The 12,951-nt window shown below is 35.5% G+C and overlaps 1 protein-coding gene across 1 annotated transcript; it reads right to left on the reverse strand.

Annotated features, from left to right (window-relative positions):
• Positions 1-1,313: 1,313 nt before the first annotated feature.
• LOC128559522 (adhesion G protein-coupled receptor E5-like) lies at positions 1,314-6,286 on the reverse strand. The gene is made up of 2 exons (XM_053551422.1): positions 5,957-6,286; positions 1,314-5,611 (listed from the first exon to the last, which is right to left on the reverse strand). The coding sequence occupies exons 1-2, from the start codon at positions 6,137-6,139 to the stop codon at positions 3,941-3,943; spliced, it is 1,854 nt and encodes a 617-aa protein (XP_053407397.1). The 5' UTR covers positions 6,140-6,286; the 3' UTR covers positions 1,314-3,940.
• Positions 6,287-12,951: the final 6,665 nt, after the last annotated feature.

Here is a 12,951-nt window from a genome sequence, read left to right on the forward strand (position 1 = left end):
AATATTATCTCGATAGCTACCTAGCTATCTTGAGGCAGAAATATGCCACCATATTGAAATTTTGATATTTAGGTAAATACATATGAAAATAGAATGGAGAAAACCTGGTTAATTTAAGCAACTGTGTCATCAGCATAAACAAATAAAATAAATACTACATTACAACAACTAAAATATTTTGCAAATGATAACAAATACTTATGAATGGTGAGTTATGTGCATGATGAATGATACAAAAGAAAGGGCATAAAAGTCGTCAGAAATATTTATGATTTATTTCAGAGGCAACAAAGAAGCTCTAAAAATGAAATACTGATAGTTTTAGACTTAAAACAAGTGTGATATATTTGTGACGTAACGCATTTTTCACGTTGTCTACATAATCTAGGGCTGTCATCGATAGAAACGATATCGATGTATCAACTGTATTTTTTGGTCGATCGATTATCGATTCCCATTTTCAAAAATCGGTATTTTACAGAGAGAAAAAACAACTGTCTAGATAAACACTCAGACCCTCTAAAACAACTTTTTCTGCCTGCAAAAATGTGCCGAAAGTAACGGAAGTTGTCAAAAAAGGTCATGTCTAAACTTGTACCGTAGCAGTCTTTTCCCACTAGCCGGCACTACCTATATGGGTAGAAGTAAAAAGGGCTCAACTTCAGAATCTATTTGCAAAAAGTTACGTTGTCCTGTCTTGAAAGGTCGCTTCGTTGTTTGTGCATGTAAAAACATAGAGTATATATACTGTTTCTACGTCAATCTTGGCTTTTTACTTGTTCGCGTATAGCTGATCACTCAGTAAAAGGTACAGAATTTATCTAGTGTCCGTAACAATAGCAATCAAAGATGGCCGAAGAGGAAGCCGTCGCCGGCTTAAATAGTGGAAAAACAGTCAAAAGACGGAATGAAAAGCTTTGTTTGGGTTCGTAGAAACACAGGTTGTTGCTTAAACATGCCTTTCAGTACAACAAACAAACAGTCAAACACTACAAATTTGAGGCCCATTGAAAACTTGGGCAGAAGTTAAAAAAGAAAACAAAAAAAAAAAAAAACACGCGGTGCCAGTACCTAATCCGAATGTAAACTTGTGCAAGGTAAAAATTAAGACAGGGTATGAAACAGGCTAAAAATAAATAAAAACATTGTAAATAAATAAATTAATTAATTTAATAAATAAATAAATATCTGTGGAAGAGAAGTGCAGAATTTTAGCTGTTTGAACCCCAACTCCAGTGCCTGAAATTATAGTTTACTAGGTTGTAAAGTAGGATAAATGCAAAAGAGGAGTGAAGGCACAATGCAGATCTATAAAAGATTTCATTAATTTTCATTTATTTTATTTATTTCATAGATACAAATACAACACAATCAAACAGTAATATAAAAAGTAGGCAAAAAAAAAAAGACATAACATTAACGAGAAGGTATATAGCATGCCCATAAACAAAGAGATTGTTAATCTAACTTAATAATCGATATATCGATGTATCGTCGATATTTGTCTTCCGATATATCGGTATCGTCGATATGCAAAAGACCCAATCAATGACAGCCCTAACATAATCCGAAGTGACTGTTCTGTGCCCGAGACCGAGAGACCCGGGATTATGCAGATGCTAGAACAGGGAACACCCGATATGAAATTTGAACGTCACTATGGAAAAATATTGACGCTTCAGTTTCCATTGAAACTTAAGGTAGTTATGCACGTTTGATAAACCGGAAGTGATGACGTAATGTCCTTTATCTGGAAAAAGTAGAATAAAGCCTGGATTCGGAGTACGGATTGAAAATCATTTTATGAATTAATGTCAACCCGTGAGTATTTTTTTACAATGGCACTATTACTATATTTCTAAAGTTAAAATATTATATTAAAACATCTGACACGCTATATAATTCAAAATAATGTCTTAAAATTAGCTTGAAATGTGCGGTTCATTTGAATCATTGTTAAATATCTCAATAAGCACACGAACCTATACATTTTATTTCACCACAATATAGACAATATGTTTATCTACGACTGTGGGAAGTTTCATTAAAATCTACATTGTAAAAAAAATGTTGTTACGAAAGTAGTGATTTTCCCATACGATGACTCCCATTTGGTAAATTGAATGAGGTCCAAATTTTTCAAATCAGTCTAGCAAAAAATAAATTAAGCACACGACCCTATCTTTTTTATTTGACGTAGATCTATATTCTGAAGTTTTGAAAAGGGTTTAATCAAATTCTACATTGTAGAAAAAATTTCGATCCGTACGTGCAAAACTACCGTAACGGAGTTATTAAATGAGTATGTAATAAAAATTATGTATTGTTTTTCTATTATTGCTGTTATTGTTTATTGTCTATCAACCCCATATTTCAAATATCCTTATACATTTCCAATACATTCATTCATCTGTCATTTTCATTTTCATATTGATTAACCACGGTGACGGGCCTCAATAGGGCCTATTTGAGGTTATAACACACTAAATAGTTGTTGTTCTTTATTCTATATAAAATTGACCTATTTCCAATGGCCGCAGCACACATCAGGACCCATTTTAAATGTCTGTAACCTACATTTTCTTGAAGAATATTGTCAGTGCTAAATAAAAATCAAAAGAAAAGTGGGGGTCATGTTTGATGCAAGAAAAATAATTTCAGTCAAACACACAAACTGCAAAATCAGCTAAAAAATGAGACCCCAAATTATACTGGTAGTGTATGATCTAAGTTTCCATGAACAATTTTGTCATGTTGTTATTTCATTATGAAAATGCTACCTACATGTCAAGCAAAGATCTGTCATGTGATTTTAGCCAAAAAATGCAAAGAAAATAAGGAAAATAGCTCTACAGAGCAAAAAACCTGAGGACTATTTGTATCCGCCATTATGCGACTACCATTTTTTTTCGCGCCATTTTTCTATTTAGTGTCTGTATGCCTTGACTATCCCACACTCCAATGTCACGCATGCGCACTTCAGTAAAAAGAGAATAATTGTGGTTCGCGTCATTTTCTTCTTCTTGTCTTGCGACAATTTATTAGTGTATTTTGAGTGCCTTTACAGGCAGAAGACCTTTTTCCGCGGGACATGTAACCTTCTATATTTGGCTCCATGCACGCGCCATGAAAAAGAGCTCCGCTATTTCATTTACTTATTTACACAAAAGACATGCACGAATTGATATAATATATAGCAGAACCATGTTTTGATATATGATACGACTCGGTTAAGCGCCGCGGGTATAATTCACTTAGGCTACGTCATCGTGAAATTCTACAGACGTATAAAGTATTCGTGTTGTTTCGATATGTTAAAACATGGTTTTTATGTATATTATTTCTTAAATACAATACAATAACAGCACAATACAATACAGTGCGATGTAATACAATACAATTTATACAATAATTTGATTTTATAAAACCGTTTAAAATGTTTATACTAAAATGCTTATAACAATATTGACACTCAATATATGGAAAAAAGAAGTTTACATGTATTTTCTTATAAACAATGTTTGAGTAGTAATCTCAGGGATATTTTACATAAAAATCTGGAACAGCTAGACTAAGCAAATAAATGTTTACCAGTATGTCTTAGGAGCTTTTGTATTTAAAGGCTATACTTCTGCATTAACCGATCATTCCATTAAAGCTATTAAATAATCGTGGACTACAAACATTATTATTCAAGAACATCAGCTAAATATTTTCAAAACATTCCCGTTCGCAAATTGTCTCTTGTCAGGCTAACGCAAAAGATGATTGACAAACATTACTCATTTAATATACAGTAAGCCGGACAAAAGTCATTGCACATAACGTTATAATTGTCACTTAACACCTCACATAATCAAACGATTCAGAAAGAGTCTCTACCCAAAATGAAATCCTTAATAATATTCTGTTCGCACTATTTCGGTTGAAAGCATACCCATTACGATTTGTCCGACATTTTGATGGAAGTTTTGGATGTCGGACGCCTACTCTCTGAAGACGTAACGGTCAGTCCTAAAACCTGACATCTAAACAGGTCATAGACTCGCTTGTTTATTACAAACGCAAGCATGATGAACAGTCCTTGACTAGCGTTTAAAACAATAAACATGTAGGACAACGCTGCAGAACTTGTCCACATGTATAGAAACCCAAAAACCCAGGTCGCGCCAGTGATGGTCGATAATTTAGCGAACACAATTATGTCATTGCGCTCATTTTGAACATTCTTTTGAACCGAAGGTGACCGCTTGATTTTAATGATAACAAATGTAAACATAAAGAGATTAGAAAGTACGACAAAAGCTGCAGGAATACCAAACGTATATATAATCATCTGCTGCGAAGAAATGTAGCAAGTTTCAGTACCATAACCAAAATCACCGCTCATGAAGTATGATACGCCGATATTTATAGAAACAGATATGGCGGCCATTGACTGCGCGTAAACATGATATATTACCAATCTTTTTGTGCCCGATGATTGAGACATAACCTTTGTTCTGGCAAGAACGCGGAACATATGAAAAGTGCAAATATTCATCCAAAACAATGCTACTAACCAGGCCAAATGAATCAATATACCAAAGAGAAGACATTCAGTTGAATTCCGTTTGAAATCACTGAAGCTCCCAGTTAAGTATAAAGTCTGAGCGAGCAATAAGGTAAATACCAATGACATGTTGTTTTTGCCCGGTATTGTCCCTCTAAGTTTTGAAAAGAAGCAATATACGAAAAAGGTAAAAGAAAGAGCTAAAATAGATACAGCTGAACATGCAATAGATATTATAGATTCTACTGAGAGAGACGTATCCCTTTCTTCTTGTGGTATCTGGGTCAAGTAATGTTTGTACTTGTCTGCACATACCATTATGTGATCCTCGTCAATGAAATAATATTCATTACTTTTAAGGACATAGTTTCCAACTTGAAAAGTAATACCGTTCTCGCCTTCCTTCCAAGGTACGTCAGATGCATGTACCTCTATTTTTGGACAGGTTGTGATCTCTATAATATTATAATCTTGTTTTCTAAATGCACAAGTGCCTTCATAGTTGTTAGCTATAAGATTTGGCAATAGTACGAAGTCATAGCCGTCCAAAGAAGTCTCTGAATCGTTGTTTTTATCATTTGACTGCGACAGAAAAGATACTGCATCAAATTTTTCAGGATGGTCGTCCTTGACTTGAAACTTAAATATGACAGGATCGTTCCTGTTATTCATCCTGAACGTTTGGTTTGAGTCATGAAGGTGCATTAGTTTTGCTAAGATTTGATTTGGATCGTGACGTTTGGATATATAAAACCACACTCTTGCATCGAAATAAAGTAAATTTGAATTTTCAACAAAAGAAAGATCAGTTTCACTTAAAGACACATTAGGTTTGTATATGATCTGCATGCCGCATAATTCACTTCCATCCAGAAACTCTTCCATGTGCGCAATCACGTGATCTGCGACGATATGCGCATCTTTAACTGACAAAGGATTGACTGGTTTTAAGCGAAGAAATGCAGTATAAGTGATCTTTTCCAGGTTTGTAAACAAATCGACACACGTTCCAGACTTGAGTACAGTAATTGCTGAACACACCATATTTTTGCATGAATCCTGAAAAAAAAAACACGAAAGAATACAAGAGTTCATAACTGTACGAAATTATACACAAAAAAAAAAATGCAAAACAAATGCATGAACGAAAACAAATAGTACCTGCCTTATTTAATATTTCTGACGTTGAAAACACAATACAAATAAGCGGTTAATACAGATAAATTATCCAGCAGAACGAATTGATTTTTTTTCAGAAACGTATGCAAAATTTGTATTTTTGGAAAATTTAAACCCACAAATTTAATATGCTTTATCGGAAGATAAATAAATTTTCAATAAATATCTGGACTGAACATGAAAGCTAAATACTACATGCAATAATAAAAAATATTTGCGACTTACCAATATCTTGTCATATAGCTGATCTTCTAAGCATTTATCAATATCTCTATTACTACTTCTAATATCAAGAACAGCATCCACTTTATCAAGCTTCAGCAATCCAGAAAATGCAAAAGTGTGTGCTACATGTATTCTGCTTCCAAGTGGACAGGTTAAGGATCTTGGTAAAACTCCATTACACATACTGCAGAAAATGTTTTGAAAAACCTGCTCGTCAATAGAGATAACTGATCTGTACGTAGAACATGCAGTTTCTTCGAATGTGCCAGTTACACTACAGCCGGACACTGATGTGAAACAATAATTTAGTTTATGCTCCGTCGAGAACTCAATATCAGCCCGCCCGCTTAGCTCAGTAGGTAAGAGCGTTGGTCTACGGATCTCGGGGTCGCGAGTTCGATCCTCGGGCGGGGCGTATGTTCTCCGTGACTATTTGATAAACGACATTGTGTCTGAAATCATTAGTCCTCCACCTCTGATTCATGTGGGGAAGTTGGCAGTTACTTGCGGAGAACAGGTTTGTACTGGTACAGAATCCAGGAATACTGGTTAAGTTAACTGCCCGCCGTTACATGACTGAAATACTGTTGAAAAACGGCGTTAAACCCAAAACAGAGAGAGAGAGAACTCAATATCGCATTTCCCCTCAACAAGAACAGCGTTTAAGATGTCTGTATCAGTAGTAATGTAAGATGCTACCTCGCACATTAGTTCTGCATCTAATCTTTCAAAGTTGTACATAGATACACCATTACAAACCGCGCAATACTTATTTCTGTACAATTCATTGGTCTCTCTACTAATGATGGGTACCGTCTCCACTAATTCTGACATATCATCGGCGTTATATGACCGTGTGCAGTTTATGTGAAGTTCCGTCTCTGTACCAATAGGACAAGTGGCGTAACCGTATGCGCTTGTTTTGCCAGTGTTAAAGGACTTTGACAGATACAGATAAATGCAGTCCTTCTGTACTTTTTGTTCTTCAAGAAATTTTGGTAATTCACGGGTAACGGAAGTTTCACTGAATCCATTGGCATGACGGAATAATATATCAGGGCAGCAATTTTTGTCATTGACACATGTCGGAAAATTGCAGCTACAAGGCTTGCAACAAGCCATCCAGGAATTCGGGAAGTTAAATGAAAATCCACATAACTTGTTGAAAGGGCAGTACTTCAACTGATTTCTGATTACATCACGCTGATAACCAGGTTGGAATGTAGACAAAAACTCCAAAGTATCATTCCGAAATAAATACAGTTCAACACCGTCTGGTGCTAAGTTTTCCAACGCATCTTGGTAAGCATTGGTTTGGTAATCGTCGTCATTGTCATTACCCATCGGTGTTGAAACAGTGTATTCTCCTGTAGAATTGTAATCCACGTAGGTGCTATTGACAAAATCTGAGGCCAATGGCGTAGAAATACTGTATTCTTCTGTAATAGTAGGGTCTGTTTGACTATTATGAATTTCATCTGCATTGTTACAGCTTTGAAAAATGATGCAAATAGCTAAAATAAGATTTTTGATCCTTACCATTTTTCGTTTAGTTCAGATAGTCATTCATTCACATATTCGCATACAATTTCCTTATTTTCCTTTACAACATATTATCCTACGAATAGGCAGTGTTTCGGGCGGAATATAAGTAGAACAAGTAAATTACGAATTATTCATATACACAAATACTGCGCAAAAATAATTCTGATAAATGTTACTTTTGCATGCCTAAATGTCATTCTACTGTCTCTAATTGAATAAACTAAAAGCGATTAATTTTTCATGACATTTGATATTTCTGCCATAATATCATATAACCCTCATGAAGCTTGGTGTAAATATGGATTTTATCCAGTGCTAATGTCCAAAATAAAACCAAAGTTAGAGTATTTCCTCCGGAAACACGGACTTATGTCTATACAGATGGAACAGCCAGATGCGCCATCAAAGATGGAGGAGTAGGATTTTTCATTCTTTACCCATCTGGCAAGAGAGAAACACTACATGCAGCCACAGGAAAACAATGCAGCAATTACAAGGCGGAGACTGAAGCACTCGTGAAGGCCGTCTCAATGATTGAAGACTCACCAACCTGTCCGGGCGGTGAGGAAGATCAGACTACGGAGCATATACTCCAGAAATGTAAAAGACATGACCAGGAGCGAGCTGCGACTTGGCCGATAGATACCAGCATATACTCCAGAAATGTAAAAGACATGACCAGGAGCGAGCTGCAACTTGGCCGATAGATACCCCAATCCACCAGAAACTGTATGGAGGCATTCAATATTTACATTTGCATGAAAGCAACATATATAACCAAACAGTTTAACTTTACAATTAATCACAAAGCATCTTTTACTCGTTCAATGAAAACCGCTGTCATAAAAAAAAACAAGAGGGCCAAGATGGCCCTAGGTCGCTCAGCTAAGAAACACACCATAAAAGTGTAAAACATGTTTGACCTAGTGATTTCATGGAAACAAATATTCTGACCAATTTTCATTAAGATTGGACCAAAAAATTGGTCTCTTGCGATAAAACAAGCATTTTCTTAGATATGACCTAGTTTTTGACCCTAGATGACCCATGTTCAAATTCGACCTAGATTTTATCAAGGCAATCATTCTGACCAAAATTCATGAAGATCAATTGAAAAATACAGCCTCTATCACATACACAAGTTTTTTCTTTGATTTGATCAAGTGACCTAGTTTTTGACCTCATATTCAAATTCGACCTAGATTTCATTAAGGCAATCATCCTGACAAAATTTCATAAAAATCAATTGAAAAAAACAGTCTCTATCGCATACACAAGATTTTTCTTAAATTTGACCTAGTGACCTAGTTTTTGACCTCAGAGAACCCATATTCAAACTCGACCTAGATTTCATCAAGGCAATCACTCTGGCCAAATTTCATGAAGATCAATTGAAAAATACATCCTCTATTACAAACACAATGTTTTTTCTTCAATTTGACCTAGTGACCTAGTTTTTGACCCCAGATAACCCATTTTCAAACTCGGCCTAGATTTTATCAAGATAATCATTCTGGCTAAATTTCATGAAGATCAGTTGAAAAATACAGCCTCTATTGCATACACAAGGTTTTTCTTTGATTTGACCTAGTGACCTAGTTTTTGACCCCAGATGACCCATTTTCGAACTTGGCCTAAATTTCATCAAGGTAATCATTCTGACCAAAATTCATGAAGATCAATTGAAAAATACAGCCTCTATCGTATACACAAGGTTTTTCCCTGATTTGACCTAGTGACCTAGTTCTTGACCCCAGATAACCCATTTTCGAACTCGGCCTAGATTTTATCAAGGTTGTCATTCTGACCAAAATTTATGAAGATCAATTGAAAAATACCGCCTCTATCGCATACACAAAGTTTTTCTTTGATTTGACCTAGTGACCTAGTTTTTGACCCGAGATGATCCATTTTCAAACTCGGCCTAGATTTCATCAAGGTAATCATTCTGACCAAAATTCATGAAGATCAATTGAAAAATCGGCCTCTATCCCATACACAAGGTTTTTCTTTGATTTGATCTAGTGACCTAGTTTTTGACCCGAGATGACCCATTTCCGAACTCGGCCTAGATTTCATCAAGGTTATTATTCAGACCAATACTCATGAAGAATAATTGAAAAATACAGCCTCTATCGCATACACAAGGTTTTTCTTTGATTTTATCTAGTGACCTAGTTTTTGACCCCAGATGACCCATTTTCGAACTCGGCCTAGATGTTATCAAGGTTATCATTCTGACCAATATTCATGAAGATTAATTGAAAAATACCGCCTCTATCGCATACAAAAGGTTTTTCTTTGATTTGACCTAGTGACCTAGTTTTTGACCCGAGATAACCCATTTTCGAACTCAGCCTAGATTTCATCAAGGCAATTATTCTGACCAATACTCATGAAGAATAATTGAAAAATACAGCCTCTATCGCATACACAAGGTTTTTCTTTGATTTTATCTAGTGACCTAGTTTTTGACCCCAGATGACCCATTTTCGAACTCGGCCTAGATGTTATCAAGGTTATCATTCTGACCAAAATTCATGAAGATTATTTGAAAAATACAGCCTCTATTGCATACACAAGGTTCTTCTTTGATTTGACCTAGTGACCTAGTTTTTGATCTCAGATGACCCATTTTCGAACTCGGCCTAGATTTCATCAGGGTAATCATTCTGACCAAAATTCATGAAGATTAATTGAAAAATACAGCCTCTATCGCATACACAAGGTTTTTCTTTGATTTGATCTAGTGACCTAGTTTTTGACCCCAGATGACCCATTTTCAAACTCGGCCTAGATTTCATCAAGGTAATCATTCTGATCAAATTTCATGAAGATCAGTTGAAAAATACAGCCTCTATCGCATACACAAGCTAAATGTTGACGGACAGACGACAGACAGACAGACGCCGGACATCGAGTGATAGAAAAACTCACCTGAGCATTGCTCAGGTTGGTTAAAAATACAGCCACTATTGCATACACAAGGTTTTTCTTTGATTTGACCTAGTTACCTAGTTTTTGACCTCAGATGACCCATATTCAAAGTCGACTAGATTTCATCAAGGCAATCATTCTGACCAAATTTCATGAAGACCTGTTGAAAAATACTGCCTCTATCGCATACACAAGGTTTTTCTTTGATTTGATCTAGTGACCTACTTTTTGATCCCAAATGACCCATATTCAAACTCGAACCTAGATTTCATCAAGGCAATCATTCTGACTAAATTTCATGAAGATCAATTGAAAAATACAGCCTCTATCGCATACAAGGTTTTTCTTTGATTTGACCTAGTGACCTAGTTTTTGAACTCACATGACCGATATTCAAACTCGATCTAGATTTCATCAAGGCAATCATTCTGATACAATTTCATGAAAATCAATTAAAAAAGACAGCCTCTATCGCATACACAAGATAAATGTTGACAGACAGACAGACGACGGACATCGAGCTATCACAATAACTCACCTGAGCATTGCTTGGTCTTCTTTTGGTATGTTGAAAAACCCTACTGAGTTTGATGCCAGTAGGTAAAAAGGTCAAGGTCAAAGCAGACTGAAAGGCAACGAGAGGGTCATTGACTCTAAAGCGCTCACCTGTGTACAAGGCTTCAAGTGTGCTTGTATAAGTACAGAGTTAGGTTTCTTATAAAGGGAAAAGTGACCACATAAAAATACTGTGAAAACTTGCTTTCAATTCTTCTTTTAACAAAAAATATATGAAACTGTTATGTTATGTATATAAGGGAGTGTTAAGTTGATATTCAACAAGAGCTGTCACAGGAGACAGAAAACAATATATGATTTAACTGTTGATCACAGGTAATCAAACTTCAACACACAAAAATGGAAGAACCAAACCTTGATAGAAATCCAAAAGCTTTTCCAGACTTTTAGTTTAATACTTAAATGAAAATAACTGGTGTTTAAATGTAGACTCTGACTAAATAATCTGAAAAGCATCATTCAATAGATATAAACGTTAACCTTTAGCCTACTGGCGGCAAGTGATTCTGCCTTTGCGACCAGTGCAGACCAAGATCGGCCTCCACGGATCATGGTCTGCACTGTTCCCTATTCAGTCAGTAAAAATTCTGTGAACACCCCTTGGAGTAATAAACGGTAATGCCCGAATTGAATGATGGACCAGTCCATTTTAGAAATTTAGCAGGCTAAGGGTTAACATACAACAACTAAAGCTTATATACTATGACATAAACAGATCAGTAAAATGATCCTTTTACCAAAGCTGGGGCAAAAGCTCTGATAATTAATGCTTATTTCATTATTAAACAGTCACATTTAAGCAACATTTTATTACACCTTTTCAGTTTACATATATTATGTAAGAGATTTATTTAAGGAACAAAAACCTACATATGGCCTATAATATGGTGAAATAAAATGTATAGGTACATGTGCTTTTTTGAGATATTTTCTTGTGATTAAAGAGATCTGCACATTTCAAGCTGATTTTAAGACATTATTTGGAATTATTTAACGTGTAAGATGTTCAGATATCATATTTTAACTTTTGACCATTGTAGGGATTGTTTGTGACCGAGACCGAAGGTCGAGGCCACAAACATATCCAAAGGGCTTTTGCAGACGTTAAAACACAAAACAAACGTGTATTGTAGATATTCTTACATAAAAAAACACGTTACACGTTTTCATATGTGATGACTTGACGATTCCGGTATATTTTTTATTTACCATTCTCTGTTGTTCTTGGAAACGGTAAACATGTTTTAAATATCCGTATCCAGGGCCCAGAAACAAACAACACTATCAAAAGCACATCCTAAAGGTTTTTAAACGATTTTTTTTTATCTCTCGTTATTACAAACATAAAATTACCAATAATTATTCATATCATTCACAATTTGGTGCACTCGAGCATAATTTCAAGAATAATAACTTTACATTCGAGTTATATTGAGTACGGACACAGTTGGAGTACGGATGAGTACAAACGTAGTGTCAAGCTTCAAAGCTGTTTATATAAATTATTCGCGAAATTAGATAAAAAACATACAGACTGATACTTACCAAAATTATAAATATGATTCCTAAAAACAAAGAATCGCACAGGTTACATGCGATTCTTACATTCACGGCTGTCTACAAAATCTGAATCGACGCCGAATTCTAAAAGGGGAGTAAACAAGGGAAGAAACGAGTACGAACATTGTTGGGGGCAGCGCATTTGACGTTAGTTACCGATACAGCAAAACATTCTATGGTTTAGATTGCATCTTTTATGCTTTAAAAAGAGGTTTTTATGAAAGAAACCAGACGCAGATACCAGATGTCAATCTGCGCAGAAATACATTTACGTCCCTGGGAAAGCATTTCAAAAATAACAAGAGCTGTCCGTAAGACAGCCCAGCTCGACTATTCGAAATATTGTCACAGAAGCAGGAAATTATTACCCAAAATGT

The sequence above is a fragment of the Mercenaria mercenaria genome, chromosome 9 (genome assembly GCF_021730395.1).
Source record: "Mercenaria mercenaria strain notata chromosome 9, MADL_Memer_1, whole genome shotgun sequence".
In the NCBI taxonomy this organism is placed as follows: Eukaryota; Metazoa; Mollusca; class Bivalvia; order Venerida; family Veneridae; genus Mercenaria; species Mercenaria mercenaria.